This window comes from Chroicocephalus ridibundus, chromosome 9 (genome assembly GCF_963924245.1).
Source record: "Chroicocephalus ridibundus chromosome 9, bChrRid1.1, whole genome shotgun sequence".
NCBI classification, from domain to species: domain Eukaryota; kingdom Metazoa; phylum Chordata; class Aves; order Charadriiformes; family Laridae; genus Chroicocephalus; species Chroicocephalus ridibundus.
Window position 1 is genome coordinate 16,022,702 of NC_086292.1, and position 20,359 is coordinate 16,043,060.

General features: G+C 36.5%; 1 protein-coding gene across 17 annotated transcripts in view; it reads left to right on the top strand.

Moving 5' to 3' along the window:
* Positions 1-20,359, top strand: part of ZNF711 (zinc finger protein 711) — a 40,993-nt gene that overhangs the window by 2,983 nt on the left and 17,651 nt on the right. For 11 of the 17 annotated variants that reach the window (XM_063346303.1, XM_063346302.1, XM_063346304.1 and 8 more), the window contains exons 2-8: positions 4,618-4,722; positions 6,285-6,815; positions 13,746-13,904; positions 17,194-17,340; positions 17,934-18,071; positions 19,487-19,534; positions 20,118-20,261. In XM_063346303.1, coding sequence (XP_063202373.1) covers positions 4,644-4,722; positions 6,285-6,815; positions 13,746-13,904; positions 17,194-17,340; positions 17,934-18,071; positions 19,487-19,534; positions 20,118-20,261 — 1,246 coding nt within the window. In that variant the 5' untranslated portion in view covers positions 4,618-4,643. The other 6 variants (XM_063346298.1, XM_063346299.1, XM_063346301.1 and 3 more) reach the window with 6 other exon arrangements.

Consider the following 20,359-nt stretch of genomic DNA (forward strand, 5'->3'; position numbering starts at 1 on the left):
AGTTGTAGCAGAATTGTAGGCCTTATCTGTTGTTAATTGTTCCAGCATTAGCAGTAAGGGTTTTTCCTGCTGTCACTGCATTCCTTTAACACTCAAAAGTAGATATAAAAAAAATAATCAGTGATTGTATAGTGATGCAGCTATGTCCTTTGCATTGAGGGTTTAGAAGAGCATCCTTAAGTAATGGTTGGATACTAGGTGCATCAACTGAGGTACAGCTTCAGCATGTTTATTGCTGGTGTGTCATCATCCATCTCTGGTTTTAGTGGAATTTTAAGGTATTCATAGTACTATGTGCACAGAAGGTACCATCCCATAACTTTGGTAATTTTTATAGTCCTGTTAGCTACTGGGAAAATAATCTTTTTACTGATAATTTGCTTTCCTTGCAGAAATTTTGATCTAAATTAAAATTGTAGTCTGACTTTGTATTGAATTTTCTATGTAGCACAATATATAATATGTGTATATTTGGGCATCTAATTATATAATCTGAAAATAAATTAAATTGCTTATTAAGAAGGAAGAAAAGCCTAGCATATTCTTCCTGTACTCTCAGATTTATATAATTTAGGATAATTTTTTATATCCATTTACATTAAAAAAGAAGGATTGTCTGAGCATAAAGGCTGTGGTCAGGAAATTGCAGAGTATTCCATTAATTCTGAAATGGCTGTATTAAATTAGCCATTTATGGTCTAAGCTGTGTCTTACTTTCTAATAGCAAGTATTCATTACCTACCTTAAGAGTTTCAGGTGACTGACAAAAATTTAGGAGTGATAGAGCATTGCATTAAGGTTCTGAGGTTACTCTGTAATTCTTACAGTGGTGAAATAATTTGATTTTGAAGCTAAAACTTAAAACTACATTGGAATTTGGTTGGAATTGATTAGTTAAATCTTTGACTACTTTCCTCATTGATAACATTTGACTTGTGTTTTTATGCTATGGCACCATCAAGAAATTACATTGGGGAATTCTTACAGCTCTGCAAGAAGAATGTTATGTTGTTGTCGTCACCAAGAGTTAGTATTTTAGATTTTAAAGACAATTTGAGAGAAGCAGGTTTGAGCAGATAATACAGGGAGACAGCGTTGAAAGGATGATAGTGACATCAGGTGATAGAAGTTCTTTGGTTCTTTTGTGTTCTCAGTTAAGTTGGAACGTCCTTGGGGTGGATCAGTAACTTTTTCTTGAAATTGTCATCACTGCAGACTGCTTGTGGCTTCCTTCGCTTGAGGATTTCAAGAGTATAAAAGAAGGAATAATCACCGCTCAATTTCTTCCTTGACAATGAAGATGCAGTAAGCATGAACTGAGTTTTCTGCATACTGCTTCTTTCTCTTGCTACTCTGTTCTGTATTTTTTCATATAAAAAAACCCCAAAGACAAAATTGTACCCACCTGGCATGTATGCCTTGGAGTGCACAGAGCAGGCATTCTGCATCACCTGCTAAAGTGAAGGTATTTAACACAGTCATAAAAAAGGAGGCAAAGCAATGTAGCACCAAAATTGACTATTCACATCATCTCGCCTTGGTGGCTTTCTGCCTGGCTTGAGTGACATCTGGAGTGTCAGTTTCCGTGTGCAGCCCTAGCCTGGTGCCCGATTCTGTGGGTCAGCCCAGCGCAGCGTGGCCCCTGCACTGACAGTGCCAGCATCTCCCTTCTCGACAGTGCCTTGGTTTGGTACCAAGGATCCAGTGCTGTCACTTCCGGTGAGACACAAGTGTTGCAGTAAACGTCGTAACTGGCTTTGATCCATTCAGATTTTAGGGTCTTTTACCGCATACTCTAGTGCCTGTTACTGATAAAGCTTCTTGTTTTAAGAAAAATTAATGTTGTGTCTACTGCAAAGTTTGGTTTACTTCTGGATTACTGCCGTAGTGTGAGTTGCATTCGGTCCTGGCTCTTTCTGGGTCCCTTGATTCTGGCTTAGAGGTATCTCAGATATTTCAGGCACTTAAGCCATTTGTTCTTGCAGCTTGGCTTATTTTGTTATTTGCCTTGCTTGACTATGTTAGCTCTTAACTCTATTGTGGTATATTTCGTTGCAGTAGGGTTGTCAAATACCTTGTACCACATAGTACTTGAAGTTTCTGTCATAGTTTGGATTTAGATGCGCAGTCTTAAAGAAGTTCCTGTGGTAGAGTAGGGGTCAACTTTTTATGTGATCCGGAAGAGCAACTTGGTCTACAACAGTAGAAGTACCATATTTTCGAGACTTGCATTTGTACTTCCCTATTCATCTCAGCACCACTGGGTTGCAGATAGTTCTCACTGGAGCTCTTATTCTGTGTTCACTTCCTACAACTCCTAAAACTCGTAATTTTCTGTGTGATACTGGCACTTATTTCCAGTTCCTGGATATGAGAGGACAAGGAAGTACAAGCTTTTGGTCTCGTGCGACATAGGTTTTTTTAAGCTAGAGTTTTTTCACCTACGAAAGCCTTGCCCTCGGTATACTCCTGTAGCTGCTTCTACGGTCACTTCATCTGCGCTGAGAACTTGTGTAAAAGTCTTTTGGGTTGCAGCAAATCACAAAATAATTAAGAATCCGCACACTTTAGTGCTTAGTAACAATGCAAATAATATGGAGGAATGCTAATTTATCCTTTTTGGTTGTATTTTATGGAAATACTCTGTCAAAGAAATGTTACTTGCTTTCTCTTTCTCTGAAAGCAAGTTTGTGTAGCTGTACCTGATGAAGGAGATTCAGCATCCTCAAGACAGATATGATACCAGAAATGGAGATTTTGGTAAAACTGAGTTTAGTGAGAAGCTCACCATTTACTCTCCATATGTGAAGATTCTTGGATGTAATTGGAATTGCATTTTAATGAATGTGAGAATCTCAGAAATAAAACTGGCGTGACTGTGTGGCAAGGTTTGAGGAACAACAGTAATTTTAAAAGATTAAAGGAAATAGACAAATCTGACAAAAGAGAAATTGGGAAACAGAAGCCCCTGAGCATTAAGTGGAATTAGAAGAGCCAAAACAACAAAGCAATTGTCGAAAAGAAAGAAAATCAAGCTAAAGATGTAACAGTGAAGACTAACAGTCAGGAGTTTACAAAGAGTTGGTGGGTCTGTTCTACCAGAAACTTTAAAGGATCCGTTTTCTATCGGAGGGATATTGCAGATAGCTGCATGGGACCAGCTTTTCCCTGGCAGCAGAAAGGAGGCAGCACAGAAGGGACAGTGTTGGAAGATAAGATTTCTAGAATAACCTGACAGTTCTGAAATAAAATGTCAACCAATATGGGTAATACAGTCCTAACACTGGAATGGTGAATGGTGTCAGCACAGAAGGCTGTTGAGCACTGTTGTTTCTGCAGTAAGTATCATGGCAATGGAGACGTTGAAATAAGTTGGCCTTTCTTATGCTTAGCTGTTGCCTGTTATCCTGGCTAGTTCTGCACTGTGCTTGCAAATATATTTGAGGGCTGGTTACATTTTCTACCAGGCCTTTTTGTCAGACTTTTTAAATGATAGAGAGGGGTTCCTACACAGCCGCTGGAAGAGAAAACCAGCTTTGGCAGTTTTGTTCTTGTAAATTTAGTGCACTATGCAGCTTTTTTGAAACTAACCTATAATTGAACATAATGTCCAATTAAATACACACATTAAAATTTGTTTTGAAATATCCGATAGATACAAAATTGTGAAAGAATCAGAAAAACTGATATTCCCAATACAATTTTCAACTTTCTTTGATGCAGCTCTGTAAATCCATAATCACCGGTCTTGATAATTAGTTAAAGAGTGTATACAGACAGGGATAGAGCAAAGGTGACTTCTTCGTGCATAGTTGCTAATATATGTTATTAATGGTAAGACATGTTGTTAGTAATAGCATGTGTGTACTGTTCATGTCCAACTTGTATTTCTTGCTTTTGCAGGCGGTTAGCTACCCTTTGATTAAGGCAAATTTATCTTGCTTATTGTCAGAGTTTCTGCTTTTGGGTAGTAAGTTACCTGTAACGAGGTTCAGTTGCTTACTAATGTGTTATATTGTTTTGTTACTAAAGCCTTAAAGCCTGATGCTACTGTTGGTATTGCAGGTGAGATCTTTCCTGTCAGTCATTGAGCTCTTACCCTATGGATATAGTCTCATGAAACTGCAAAAATATTTTAATGTTCAGTTTGCTGTGGGGAAATTGAAGGTTTAGGCATTTCTTGTGCTTACTGCTCTTTGAAATAAAGTAATGTTGAAGTCTGTACCTCTGGATGCTGAAGGTAACTAGAAAGCACTTTCCAGTTAAATTCCACAGATTAGAAACAGAACTGTTCTAGGCAAGGCAGTCACCAAAGATTTACATAAAGTAGCCTTTTAAGTCCTGACCAAGTACTACTGACATGTTTGGTTTCGCTGTCATGTGTGGTTCTTTAAACTGCTGTGTATCTACTTATGGATGGAAATATTTTCACAATTTTAGTTCAGAAAAATACTTCATAAAATACATGTTATTCTTTTCTTAGAGTACTGTATACTTTTTCCTTGAGGTTTTGGGTAAATACTTTTCTGTGTTTATCAGTGTGACACATCAGTCCAGTAAAGCTAATCAACACATTAATGCTATTCAGTATAAATTCTGATTTTGCTTTTGTTGCAGGTATTTGTGAATGAACTTAGCTGAATATGGATCCAGGTGGTGGAAGTCTTGGATTGCAAACACAAGAGTCCAAAATGCCTCACACTATGATTATGCAGGATTTTGGTAAACATTTTAACTATTAAAAGTAATGAATAGAATCAAGACTGTTTTTCAGGTTTTTGGTATATACTTATAAATGATATTAAGGCGTAGAGTTGACTAATATAATAATGCTATTTGCATGACTTTTTTGAGAAAATTCAGAATTTAGGGTGGTGTATAATATGTCTTTGTCTGCTTTGGTTGCTTATCTTGAAAATGTCGCTTATTGCAAAATATTGAAGTCATTCTGAAAATAAAAAGGAGTTAAGTCTGTGTCCCAGAGTGCTCTAGATGAGATAGAAAATGTTATCTGGAGTTCAACAGTTTTGTGGTGCATGTGCTTCTGCTTGAAACCACATTGACTAGTTGTTACATCTCCAGCATACAGAAGATGTAAATAACATCCAGTGCAGGGTGGAAACAACATTCGAGCTTTTGTGGGCTTACCTTGATTATTGTCTCCAGTTCTCCTTTAGGGTATTTCAGTAAGTGTGGTGGGAAATAATGTCTTTGTGTGACAATAGATAATGTGTAGACAAGATTTTACAGATTTAACTAAATCTGCACATTCACATGTGCTTAGAACTCTTCTGTTAAGAACATCAGTCCTGAGACTGTACTAATGTAAGAAGACTTGTTTCTAAATTGATTTTTTTTTTTTTTAATGAATACTGTTTCTTTTGGTGGCAGTGCTAAATAACCTCAGCAATTTTTTAAGGTTTAGCGAAAGGACAGCAAGAAATCTCCTCTCTTCTCTTTGTGCGTCTCCATTTCTGCATTATGACAAGAGATGACCTTCTCAAGTATTAGGAAGGACCATGTTTTTGTTCTAACATGAATTAATATTCCTCAGAGTGTACCAAAATAATTGAATTTGCAGTACAATGCTGAATAATTTTTTTCACTCTGATAAGAACCATTTTCTTTTATTCATTAAGATTAAAACTGCTATTTATGTGTGCGTTAAAATAATTCACTGTGTATTCTTTTTTATGTATAGAAAAGTAGTCTGCAAATATGACTGACCAGTCAGGTCTGTTAATGAAAAACAGGTTTCTGCTTCTAGCCGTTCTTTGCAACGTGGCAAGGTGTTGAAAGTTGTACTATAAATATTGCATACAACTGAGTATGTATTTTTACCAAGGCCCATGCAGTCTAAAACATGAGGGTCCTTTTATTGTAACAGCAATTTATTTATTGTTGCCACACTTCCAGTATCATGCAAGAATTCTGTGAAGGTTCAAATTGCTACTGTAATCAAGTGATTTCTAACCGGAATTTAAAAAAAGATGAAATTGCAAAATGGTCTGTAGTTTTTAACATATCAGCATAGTAAAACCTAAATTTGGGGCAAGCTCCTCATTATGTCTTAAAGAAGTGGCATTATTTGTTTTTCTTCATTTAAAGGGTACAGGCTGCTTTGGATAGCCTATTGGGTGAAATGCAAAATGTGGATTGTTGAAAATTAACAGATTTGTACGTCTGTGTTTAACTTATCTATACGATTATTCCATTCCTTAGATAAACTAATTGCCAATGCAATAATTTTAACATCTTTCTCCTTGTTCATAATTGTTTCATAGTGGCTGGAATGGCTGGCACTGCTCATATCGATGGAGACCATATTGTCGTATCAGTCCCTGAAGCTGTCCTAGTTTCTGATGTTGTTACCGATGATGGAATAACTCTTGATCATGGCTTAGCAGCTGAAGTTGTTCAAGGACCTGACATCATCACTGAAACTGATGTTGTAACAGAAGGTGTAATTGTTCCCGACTCTGTTTTGGAAGCTGATGTTGCTATTGAAGAAGCGTTAGATACCAGTGATCATGTTTTGACTTCTGATCTAATAACAGAAACCGTTAGAGTTCCAGATCAGGTTTTTGTGGCTGACCTTGTTACGGGTCCTGATGGACATCTGGAGCATGTGGTGCAAGATTCTGTGTCGGGAGCCAATTCGCCTACAGTGGTTTCAGAAGAAGTTCTTGTAACGAACTCAGATTCTGAAGCGGTCATTCAAGCAGCTGGTACTGTTCCTGGCTCCACAGTGACTATAAAAACAGAAGACGACGATGATGGCAAGAGTACATCTGAAGACTACTTAATGATATCTTGTAAGTTAAACAACGGTAGATATAAACAGGAAATTAGCTGAAGTAGAAGTGGTCTGGTGGGGAGAATTTGCTATAACTGGACTCTTGCTGCATTCTGTACTGGAACTCTCAAATAATAGTCAGTTGCACAGTTAATTCTTGGTGTCTGGATTTGGGTTTTCTTGATGAAAAATCCATTAGCGCTGATACAGCAAGAAGTAGAATGACATTCATGCTGTTGAGTGAATGAGTGTGTATGTTTGTGTTTCTGAAACTAGATGTTCCTGCATGTTAAGAAAAACACATTGGAAAGTTAAAACATTACACATATTTTGAGTATAATACTTTTTCTTAAAATACACACATTTATTATCATGTTATGTACATTTGTGTAAAAATAACATGTTGGGTTTAATCAGTAGAATCCAACAAAGAAATAGAATCATAGAATCTTCATGGTTGGAAAGGACCTTAGAGATCATCGAGTCCAACCAATAGGTTTTTAAAACAGGTTTTTAAGATGTCTAACTCGTAACATTTTCTCATGTGTGTCCACAAAATACTGTTTGTGTAGCTGTATTAAAAATTATAATAGGCATTTTATTGTACCTTGTGCTGTTCTGGACTGAAGTTGACAGTAGGGGATTGTGTGCATTACTTGATCAGCTCTCTGACACTGGGAAGTGGCTGCCCACTGCAGTTTCCCCACACCATTCAACTCTGAGGAAACTGTGTGGTCCTTTACTTGCTGAGTGTGAGCTACTGAAAGGATCCAGAATATAGACTTAGGTCTATTATGTTTCTTCAGTGGCTAAATTATATTCAAGGTACCACTTTTTATTGTTAAACAAATCTGATAAAATGTATGATAGTTCATTTTAGATTTTTGACTTCTCCAGATTAGTTACTGACATGTGAGTAGGTCCAAACAGGTTTTATTTAGTCAGAAGCAATATGTTAAAAAACAAACAAACAAACAAACAAAAAAAAAAAACCAAAAAAACCAAACAAACAAAAAAAAAAACAAAACCAGCAATGCCAAGTGTGTCAAAGTGTCAGTCTGTTCACAGCAAGCAGCATTTATTAAAAATTTCAAGACAGAGGACATGACTGATTAGTCATTATAATGATTTCAGTATTTCATAGCATTTATGTCCCTTATGCAAAATATACTTTTGGTATTTGTTTTTTGTTCAGTATAGAATGGACAGCAATGATTTTTTTTTAACCATTCTATCAATACTGTAATGCCATATGTCACTAATAGAAGTCAAAAAGGGTTTTTGGAAAAAGAACAAAAAACCCCTCAGTCTAAAAGCAAATTAGACTTCCAACAGAAAAATTCCTGTGTTTTTGTAAATAAAGGAACACAATTTTTACAGTCAGTTGTTTCATTGAAAAAATTCCTCCTTTCTGACAGAGTACTTACGATGAGTTGTATTCTGTAACTGCGGTATTTCCAACTGCACCTTTGTAATTGTAAGTAAAGTCATCTTTGGAATTCCTTCTAAGATAGATAAGTGTGATAAGTTTATCATTTTGTCAAGTGTTCTCAAGCCTGCTGATGGCTTTTGCAATGTTTTGAAGCCAGTTTGAGGCCTAGTTTTCAGCAAATTAGATTTACATATAAGTATAATCATGATATGCCTGAATAATCACAGCTGGAAGCTACATTATTAATCTAGAATTTTGTTTAAAGTAATAATTTTAGATAAATTATGGCAATCTCTTGCCTCTGCAAACTTTTGAGGCTGTGTTATGTGGGGTATGCCAGCTTGACCCAACAAAGTATCTGCTATTGATTTCTTTTCTCAGCAAAACTGAACTAGTCTTATGCAGTTGTTCATTTTTTGTTTTTTTTTAAATGTTTTAAAACTAGCCTTGAATATTATGTTTATGAAGATAATCTGTTGTGTAGACTAGTTAAATGCCTCAGTTTATCAAGCAGTTTAAAACCCTTTTTATTTACTTAAGCTTTTAAATTGTCAAATGTTCAGTAAATATTGTAGGAAGTTAATTTTATTATATTTCCTTTGGGGTATATATGTATAGGACTGTTGACCGTTTTTATAATGTAAATCACATCAAAATGATAGTTTTAAAGAATCTCAAAATACTTAGCTGTTTTATAATGAAATTTAGCATCTAAAATGGGGGGACTTTACATAAAATGACAGATAATGCCCGTAGGGAATACTGCCAGCTGTTCTGTGGAACACATTTTGGGGACTTCTAAAATACTACATTTGTGGGTGTGAAGCTGAGCTGAGTGTGGAGTTTTAATTTATCGTATTCTTTTGTTGGGAGTTACAGTTTAAATATACTGCAAGGCGATTTTTCACCATTTTAAGACAACATTCCCATGTAGATATTTTATGTGTAAATACTATTTGGAAAATAATACGTTTGTCTTGATAGTACTGTAAACTAGTTGCGTATGATTTTGTAATTGGAAATTTTCACTAGAGGATTATCGCCACTCTGCTATCTCAGTGCAGATGAATTCAGCTTTTTTAAATCAGCCTTATAGGCATAAGACTTTAAGAACTTTTTTTGGTATGTTCACAATGGAATGCCACGGCACATGCACGATCCTTAGTTTTAAATCTCCAGATACTTGTTTAAAAGGGTCTGGTTAAAAATGAAAATAACACAAAATTAATGCATATGGTGTGATCGTGAACCTAATCCATCTCATCCTGAGATGGGAAAATTATGAACAGTACATCCCATTTTGCCAGGGAGGAGTTAGCACACACGTCCCTTAAAGCATACCCTTTTTTGTTTTTCAGGTTTGCGATATTCAGACCCACAGCGGATTGCCAGCTCCCGATCCGTGTGTCGGCCCTGCATGCACTATGTTGGTGACCCACCAAAGAACAACACTGGAGCTGGCCTTTAGGGGTAAGGTACTGTTCCACCACCACCTCCTTTTTAGTATATTACAATACAGTGTTACATAATTTTCTAAACATTTTAATATTAATACTCCTATATTGTAACTTATGGGATATAAAATAAGTATAGCAGACATTAGAAAAATATGAAAAATTGTAAAGCCATGGGACTTATCTTGCCCTCATGTTATCCCTGTGGGCTCCTATGGTGGGTGTGATATCACCGGCATAGTGCATGCTGAGGCATCACATGAATTGGGAGCTGGCAATCCACGGTGAATCTGGACATCACACACCTGAAAACAACGAAGTAAGGTAAGTTTAACATTGGAAATGTGCTGAGTTTTCCTTTAAACCTTGTTTATTCAGGGGGATTCAGCATATATTTATGAAGGTTCTCTGTTGTGTTTTTTCAGTTAATTTTAAGTGACGAGATAATAAATATGTAGTGCTTCTGGTGGATGAGTCAGATCTGGAAGACACTTGCATATTCCATTGACATAAAGTAAGCATTCCTGTTCCTGAGAACTGTCACTGGGAAAAGTCATCAGATAATTTAGCACCGATGGGTTAGCAGTCTGTGATTGAAGTCATATTGTTAAACAATAGAATATTTTAATGATCTGTTTTTAAAAGAAGTCCTAGTATTTTGGAACTTGACAAAGATTACGTGTCCTGCTGTGTTGATTGTTTTCTCCTTATCTAAATGTGTTTAAAAAATAGATTGAAACTATGAAATTTACTTCATATTAAGCAATAGCAATTGCAGATTTGCTGTCTTTTTTTGTCGAGGTATTTGAAACAAAAGGCAGCGTCTTACAAATGACAGTCTATATCATTTTCTCAGACCAATTTATATTTTTCAAATTTTGTTATATTACACATTTGCTTTTTTAGAAAAGTGATTCCCGAGGCCCTGGATATACAGGCTTCCTGATATGTTTCCATTACTTCAGCTTAAATTTTGGAGACTGAAGATCTTTGAAAATACACAGGATGGTTGATGGTTTGGGAGTAACCACTAATTTTAAAAACAATGTTGTAAGTTTACACCTCTAAGACAGGGCTCCCTATTTTTTAAAGGATAATGAAGATTTGGGGGCTTTACTTGAAATGGTGAAACACAGCATATGGGCGTATATGCTACATTCATGTATTTTACTTTATATTTTTGGCTGAAAATATTTATTCTTACGAAAATTGAAAAATTCCTCATATTTTTCTTTGTGTAATCTTTGTTGTATTGCAACTGGTGTCCTGGTAAGGCAACTATCCAAAATTGTGTGGTTTTTATCTTATGTTATTTCACCAGATACATAGCGGCGTACAGTCATTGTCACCCAATAATAGTTATATAGTTGGAAATTTTTGCCATAAAGTAAACTTCCTATCACAAATATGTGATTACTCCACTGTTCAGTAGGAGGTTGCTGCTGTTAAATAACCTTCCAGTACAGAAATACTTATTTTCTCTGTTAAACTGATAATGCGTTATGTTTATAAAATTGATGAGTTTATAAAAAGTTGGTGTTGCTTGAGTTGCAGGTTTGAAAATAACTTCAATACCATCTACCAATTCTAAAATTACAGTAACAGCTTACAATTAGTGATTTTTTTCCACCCAGCCTTTAAATATTCTTTCTGCATTTTGGCAGTATGTCTAGTCATACAGAGAGAGAGATATATATGTATGTGTGTGTATACATACATATACATATATATATATATATATATATAACCGCTCCTGCCTTGCATTATTAGTTACCTCCAGTCCTTCAAAGACTCATACATGCAGTGGAAATGCTCATAGTACTAAAATTAAACATATGTGTATTGTTTTGAAGAATATGGATAAGAAACTTTTAGAAGTTGCAGAAAAGAAAATAGTCTTCAATAAATTCAAGCATAGTAAATGTATGGAAATACTTTTTCCAAGATAGATAAGTATCTTTTAGCATCTTCCCTTTTCCTGTTAGTAGAGGATACATAATCCTCTCTTCTAGTAATTCCATTCTGGCAGCATAAAAAACTTCAATTAGCAGATGCAGTAACACTCCCATACTCCCATCCCATAAAGATGTCCTAATAACCTGGTGCTGGTAAACCTAAGTGTGAAAGGATTATGCCAAACTCTCTGCTGTGGCTTACTCATCTGTGATGTTCATACTCACTGTTCTCGTTGTCCTGCAAGGTAACGTGAATGCCATGCAATACATATCACATTCTAACAGGTTGAGGTGTTGATGTTGCTGGCGTTGATTTTAGTAGAGATTTGGAATGTTTTTTATTAAAAAACAACTCTTTTCCTGAGGAAATTTTTAATTTTTTTCTACTGATCCAAGTTTGTTATTTTTTCGGCAATGCAGTTCATCTCTTATTTACAAAAAAAACCCAGCCGAAACATTGCATTTTTTTATGTTTTCCACTTAATTTTCATTAAAATATATAATTTTCAGAGGTTCTAAAATGAAATCAAATGCTTATTTGTACTTACCTATGTTACATCTAGTTCTGTCCTCAATAACTCTTCCGATAGAGTTCAAGATTTGTGAAATAGAAATAAGGTTCCTCAGTGTGGGGATGACAGACAGTCATCCCCACGTGGATAGGTGTTTCCATGGAATCCTGTCCGTGAGTGGGAAGAGCTTAGTTTGGGATTGCTGTGGTGGATTCCTGCCCCGCTGCAGGAAAGGCATCTGCTCCTTTTCTAGCAGGTTCTGAAGCACCTCGGGTGACTGCCTGGAGTGTTAAGAAAAGCTTTAACTCCAGTTTATCTCAGTACACCAGGCTGTAGGCTGAAGTAGTGAAAAGCAGCTCTTCAAGAGCAGTCGTCACTGCACCGAGGGCAGGAAAGTTAGAGGGGGATTAGGAACCACTGCAGCCATCTCAAGGTAAGCCATCCTTTCCTCAGCAACCGGAGCCCTTGGCATCCGCATTGAGCAGACTCTGTTCTCAGTCATGAAACACTACTGTCACTTTAATATTAATTTTTTTTTTTTTTTACCTAGTATGCACATCTTTTAATGTTATGTATGCAGTAAATTGCTGTTTCCCTGCAATGTATTTAACTCAGATTTTGTTTACGTTTTGTGGAATTCTTCTCTATTTAGAGGACTTCAGTGGGTGTTAAGCATTGCACAGGTTTGTGTTCGCCATCTGCACAGCAGCTAATTTTATCCACTGAGAGAAGTGTGTTGGCAGTACATATGTCAGAAAGATGCTTAGTTCAGTGGCCTTCGTATTGGCAGTTTGGGGTATATATATGGATATCTGTGTGAATACCCTTTTTACCAAAATAGTGTTACTTCTACACTTCCAATAGTTTGAATATAATTTTTGTTGTATAAATAAAATGGGCATTTTGAATATACACACCAAATAATCAGTGACTACGTTGCATACATACAGAATGAGAGGTCAGTTTCACATAGTAGTATTTGAATTTATTGTCACTGCATCTTTTAATCAGCTGTATATTATACAGTAATCTTAATTAATTTATATGTTTTCAAATGAAAAAGTGGATAAAATAATGATTTCTTTTAGGGTGAAGATGTAGTAAATTTTTTGATGCACACTCCTTTCACTGGGAATGTATTCCAAGCCATCATTCTTCATAAGAGTTTCAGCTACTAAATTTTAGTCACCAGTATCTCAGAGTAGTGAAACTTTTTGGGATTCTTAGACGGTAACAGGCAATTCTGGGTTAATTTGTGACATTTTTTGGTAGATGTTTAATTTTACTTACTGATACGTTTTTGCTTTCTAAGTGTGATAGTTTCAGACATAACCAATTACCACATGCTCTTTGATGACAAGCTCTTTCTTGTGTTCTTCACTCTAATTCTCGCTGTGTTTCCTGAGTTGCAATAAAAATGGTACTAGACTTCTGGAATCTCTTCTAAGTGTATTGAGATGAACTGTTTTGTGGAGGACATTTATGAATACAAACCTTTACTGTGCATGGGGATAATAGTGGAGAACATCATGCTACTGATTGTTTTGACTTTAACAAATGTCTTTGAACCTCATTATTATTCTCTTATCTTTGCAGTGGATGATGTTGGAGAAAAATTGGACCATATAGGAAGCACTCCCTTAAAAATCAGTACTGAGGTGACAAATGATGATGTTGCTAAAGATGATGGTTTTGGTTCAGAAGTTATCAAAGTGTACATATTTAAAGCTGAAGCTGAAGATGATGTCGAAATAGGTACCTTTTAAATTCTATGTATTCCTCCAGTAGTTTGAAGTTTTTCAAGGTCTTTTTGTTTGTTATTCTTAATTTCATGTAATCCAGTGACTGGAATGTTTTCTGGAATGTGACATTTGTGGAGGCTGCCCATACATAGTTAATACTGGGTGTATGTTAGTCTCAAGTTCTTTTTTGATTAGCACTATTTATTTTCATGCAACCAAAGCCCACATGTAGAAGTGGTTGGGTGCCTGCAGCTGTTTTTCAGCTGCTGCTTTTCATTGATATTGCAAGACTGCATGTCAGTACAGAAAAACCTGTAGATTCCTGTCATTGAACAGTCTTTGGTGGCAGTGATGCAGAGAGAGGGGAAGATTGCTGGGGCTTTAGGCATATCGTCATTTCCAAACCTAAGCAAGAAACTCAGAATTGCTTTGCAGTTCTCTTTTGCAAAGGATAGATCCAGCACTTCCAGGTTCTTTGCAAGTACAGCTAACCCATGTTTTGTTCTTTGTAACTTGAAAAAGCAGAGTCCCTCTTACAGTTGTTCTCAGAGATAAAACCTCTGGCTCATTCCACTTTACCGTTGACATTGAGGTACTGAAATTCTGCCTTACTGGAACGTATCTGGCCTGGAACCCCAGAGCCATTCACAGGACAACCCAGCCTGGCTCCGTTCTTCCTGGAGTAGAGAAGGGAGTTCATCTCCTGTAGGCTGGTGGCGTTGGCCTGGCTATGCTGTGAAAATCTTGGAACTTCAGATAGAACTGTGGATTAGATTAGCAAAGTCCTCCAATTAGTAACAACCCTGGCACTGTTTTTCAAGTAGCTTGAACTGCTACTTCAGGAAATTTTTGGCTGTATGATGCCATTAGTTTTCTTCTCTGAGAAACAGTTCATCTTTTCAGCTCAAATTAATGGCAGAGAAGGATTGTTCTGGGGATGATCAGACTCCTAGCCAACAGGGCGGTTGTCTTTGGTTTTCTCTCTCAGAGCAGGTTCAGAATTAGTTAAGACTGTCTTTTGAGTTGCTCGGTATCTTTTGCAGGATGATACAGTGTAGATTTTAGAACTTATTAATCAAGTCCTTCACAAGGTTGACAAAGTAGCTTTACATATTTTGCTATTGCATTTTGAATAGACAATATCTGATTCGGCTGAAGGTTAGTGAGTATTTCTGTTAAGGCCCTGGGATTTTCAGTATTTGATCCTTAATTCCTTTCAAGTATGAGAAAGAGGTTGTGAAGACCCATGTGCTTGCTAAGACTATGGGAAGAGGATCTAGAGAAGCAGCATGTTAACATCCTTTATCTATGGTTACATCTGTTTCATCTGCGGGTTCCTACATGAATTGCCAGACCCTGTTCTTGAAATACAGTTTTGCCTCTGGGGATAGGTTGTCAGTCTTGAGGGACAGACTGCTGATGCAGCAGCAGGAAGAATCAGAATCTCTTATGGCTGAAAACTAATTTACAGCAGAAATGTTCTCATGAGCTGCTCTCAGTGCTTCTGATACAGCCATGAGGTGGTCCTGGCAAATTACCCTGTTCATTACTGGTGAGTACTTCCCCTTGGAAAGAGCTGATTGTGTTGATAATGTGCATTTGCTGGTCAGCATTAAGGAATACAGAAACTGAGATCAGTCAGCACGAAGAATATCGAAGATTCAAGTTTACCCATTAGCAGTAGCCTCTTGATCTTTTTGTACATAGGGTGGGGTGGAGAGCTGTTCTTAAGTGTCATCCATTTGCATTGCAGTCTAGTTACTTAGATAAATATCCTGTCAAAGCCACTTTCGGCAAAAATTATAAAAATGGGCTTGGGTGGCAAGGATGTTTAGTGAAATTTTCCATTTATAAAACACTTACAGGGAGTGATGGATCAATGTATTTGTGTGTGAGCCAACGCAGGCAGGACGCAGGGACAACTACAAAAACATGGATGAAATGCAAAGAGTGAATTTATTTTCATTACCTTGCAAAACGGCGGATGTCTGAAACAGCACCTGGGCAGAGGCATACAAGCAGGAATGCAGGCACCATGGAGCTCGATCCTTGCTAGACAGTTACCTGTGCTTTTGCCTATATTTCAGAGATTCACACAGGTGTAGTTTACTACTGTGCATTGATCTTTCCCACAGCAGGGCAGGAATCTCAAGCATGTTTGATAGGGTGCCTCTGGGTCTCTCACAGGCCTGTGTTACATAAACACAGATGTTCTACTTGTCAGGCACACAAGACTAAACGATTAGTATGATATGTGTGATTTTCTACACCCAAGCTGCAAGTCACTTTAGTATGTTTACAGTCCTCCTTTACACTCTTCCGTTATTTTCCCACAATTTGATTTGAATTCAACCACCTAGCTATCAGGATCATTCATAGTAGTGAACAAGGACTCTTGGTATACTTGGTGTTAGCTTGTTCTGCCATGGTCTGCAGCTTCTCTGCTCACTATTCAGTCCCTGAGACGCATGGAAGACTAAACATCAGGATGTTTCTGACACCTCTCTCTGACTCAAGCATCAATATCAAGTTCCAAATTGGAACTTTTTCTTTTGCCTCTGTTCAAGTAAGTCAGTGGGCCAAAGCGTGAGTCACCTGGAGTGGGACTGTGTGGGCACTTTTTCTCATTTCCTTCTTTCCAACTGCTGTTCTTCAGATTGTGTTTTCTCTAGGGATTCGCTGCATCACCTTACCTCCCTGCTAGCCTGTTTCTCTAGATAATGTTCTTGCTGTCAAAATAATTGGCAGTAACAGTTGCTCTGTCATGGTTTGAGAAGTGTGACCCTGGTATAAGTTACTACTCAATCTTGTTAATGAGTCTGGGAAATAACACATTAGAATCTTTGTAGGAAAAATTACTTTAGAATCAGTTTCTGCAAGATGAGTAAATATAATTTGGAAGAGGGATAAGAATTAGCTGTTCACATCTCAAGAGAGAATTTAAAGTCTGTGTTCTGGGCAAGACTACGGTTACAGTAATTTTTTGGTGGGCATGGGCAGGTGTATGTTTCCAGTCACACTGAGTTCACTGCTAGCATGCGTAAAAGCCTCTTGATCCTTCTTGGGTAGTAGTTGTTCAGTCTTGAATTTATCAGGAGACACTGAGAAAACTTTTTACTTATCTACCCCTAAGTATCAAACTTGCATGATTTTATGACAGACATGGATGTTAAAACATTCACTTGGAGTTTTACAAAATAGCTTTGTTGTAAATAAGAAAAAACCACTTAAATCTGAAATTAATCTTAACAGTGGCTTTTTTTTTACGTTTACTTAACGTGTTTAACTTCTTTTTGTTAAAGGTGGGACAGAAATTGTCACAGAGAGTGACTTTCACAATGGACATTCTGTAGCTGGAGTAATTGAACAAGGAGGTGTTGGTAGAATGCAGCGAGAAAAAATGGTTTACATGGCTGTTAAGGACTCTTCTCAGGAAGATGAAGATATTAGTAAGCATAATAAGAAACATTTTTGTTTCTCATGCTGTTTTGTACAACAATATAAACATCATTCTCAAGGACTTGCTTAATTTTTCTGAAGGATTCTTCAGCCTGAAGTAGTAGAAAACTAAGCTCATCTTCCTTAAAAATAAAGAGCAGGCTATGATTATTTTAAAGTGATGTGGATAAATGCACTTTGTGCATGCTGTATGCAATCATTTCATTATGTATATTAAATTTAACATGTCCATGGATTAAGTTAATGAGGTTAGTCAAATTTCTAATTTTTCTGTTTTCCTACTGTGATTTGCCTTGTTTAAACAGCTTTCTGGCAAAGTGGCAAATAAATGTCATCAGTTACAAGTTTGTAAGTTTGTATGTTTGAATCTTATGTTGGTATTTATTTTGGATTTATTGACATGTGTTTTCTCTCTTTAAGGAATGTCTGAATAAACAATGATCCCCTAAGGGAAGGGGTGGTTCTAAATGCCCAAGGAAGAAAAGTAATTTATAACGGGTATCAATCGGAGAGCAAATTAAATGAAGGAAAATTTAGGATGAGCAGAATAAAATTAAAGATTTATTCTTCTCCTTTAATCCAGGCTGTGCTGAAATAGCAGATGAAGTTTATATGGAAGTTATTGTAGGCGAAGAAGAAGCTACATCACTTCCAGAGACACAGCTTGAAGACTCTGGCGTGAATAAAACTTTTGTCCCTGTTGCTTGGGCTGCTGCTTACGGTAGGAATCTGTATGCGTATTTTCCGAAAATACTTTCCATTATTTTTTCCGTAGTCTAGCTTCCAGAATTTCTGAGCAAATGTGATAATCTCTCACCTTTCCCTAGTGGTTTGGAAACAGCTCCTTCTGGTCTTTTTAGCAGTGTCAGTTAGCAGAATTAAGTGATGTAAAAAATTATTTTGACCTAATTTGTGACATTTTGCACATAAGGTCCTTAGGTTTTGCAGTTCAATGTGAAGAAAACAATTCCATTTTTTTCATTGTTTTTTTTTTTCCCAATGCTGGCCTGTTAGACAGTTACAAATTACTTTAGTAGTTGATTGTCTTGTGTATAATGAATGGGTTGCTATATGTTGAGTTTTATGAAGTAGAAAGGAAAGCTGTTAGGAGACTTTTTATACTGTTCTTGATTCTGGCTCAGATCTACAGAGTGTTTGGGGTTTAATGGTTAAGTTGGCTATTGAGGGTTTTACAAAAACAAGAATAGCTGAAGTATTTTACATTAGCTAGGAGGAAGGGGAAATAACTTTAAAAAGGGAACATTAGGAATAAATGTGTAAACGTGTTCCTAATAATTTCAGTTTATGTATCTGTTTTAAGCCTGTTAGCCCTTCAGATTAGAACCAAAAAAAAAAAAATAGGTAATTTGTTCTCTGCAGCCAATACTTCAGGTAGTAGATGTGCCTTATCAGGATATATTGCGAATTCTGAAAGTTCTTTTGTTTCATATTTATTCTTTTCTCGGGTTTTGGCATGTTACATGTATATTAAGAAGGTATCAGTTCATCCATAGTTTATGGTAAAACTGGTTAAAAGTTGTTGGCATAATATTTCTGAGCACAGTAGTTGGGCTGATAACGTGGTTCAGAATCACAGAGCTGTGGCACATAGCCGTAAACACTTTCAGTCCAGAATGAGGAATACACTCTTAAGGTATTATTTCTCCACCTCCCAGAACTTTGTATTGCCTCATATCGATGAGTAGTGGGTGGCTGATAAGGTGTAAGTCTTCTTATCTGCCTAGTTCTACTCCAGAAAGATTAAGTACTTCGATCTCAAGATCAAATTGTGGATTTAGGATAACCTCGTTTCTGGAATAGTGTCTCAGGTTATTTATGAGGTTAAAAGTTTTTGGAAACAAGCATATTAATTATGAGAAGCAGGAAAGACAGTCAGCATGGTAAGCATGCAAACAGAGCTTTAGTGAATAATAACTATTCACAAAGATGTGATTTTATTTCCGGGGGCTCATAATTCCAAAATACTGAACTGATTGTGAACTGCATGTCTCATTTTGGATAGAGTTAAGCTGTTACTTACTAGCTAAGTTAGTTTTCTGTCATTATCAGACTTTCAAAGGCATCCTCTTTAAAAACAATTTTAATTTATAATGACTAAAATACCATTTTCTGCAGGAGATGAAAGAAGGCTACCCAGAAGATATGAAGATGGTCAAGCGGCAGGTAAGAACATGTAACTGTGCTTGGTATAGCATTAAAACTAACTTGCTGTCTTTGAAAAATATATACATTTGTGTGTCAGTTCTCCTCATCAGTGAATGCAAAAAATTATCCATAGAGTATATATTGAGGGATTCCCCAGTCATTCTCTACTGTTTTGAAATGAAAACAATTCTAGACGCATTGTAGGCCTTCAGAGTGGGTGGGGAGGTCGGGAGGATCTGCCAGGTTATTTAATACAGTTTTGTAGTCAGAAAAGAGGTAATGCAGTTGTTAAGAAGGAAACCCAAGTTAAATAAAAGGAAACAACCAGCATAATTGCATAATTCGTAGGAAATTAATGTCTTCAGAAGTATGAGAAATCAAAGAGTATACTTGAATATTAATCAATATTTAAATAATTATATTCTTGACTTTTGCTAGCAAAGATAGATGGTGCTTTATATTGGCTTTTTATATACGTTCATTGTAAAAGAATGGGCAATATTTTTTAAAGAGAGTAGATAGGCGCTGTGCAATTCCAGTCATCAGTCCCAAAGAAAAAAGTTGTTTAAGGTTTTTTATGGTGTTTAATTTTTGTTTCTAGGAAATAACTTGGATACACGATTAGAAAACAAAAACGGTAATGCAACACAATACCTGCAGATTTGTGATAGCATTAGCACTAATAGAGTGCTAAAACAAAAAACCAAGAAAAGGAGGAGAGGAGAGGCCAGGCAATGGCAAACAGGTAAACACTGTATGGTTATGCGTATTGTCATGGAGTGGCACTTACTCCTGTACTATTCCTTTTTTTTTTCAAGCTGGTGCAGAATTGAAAAATAGAAA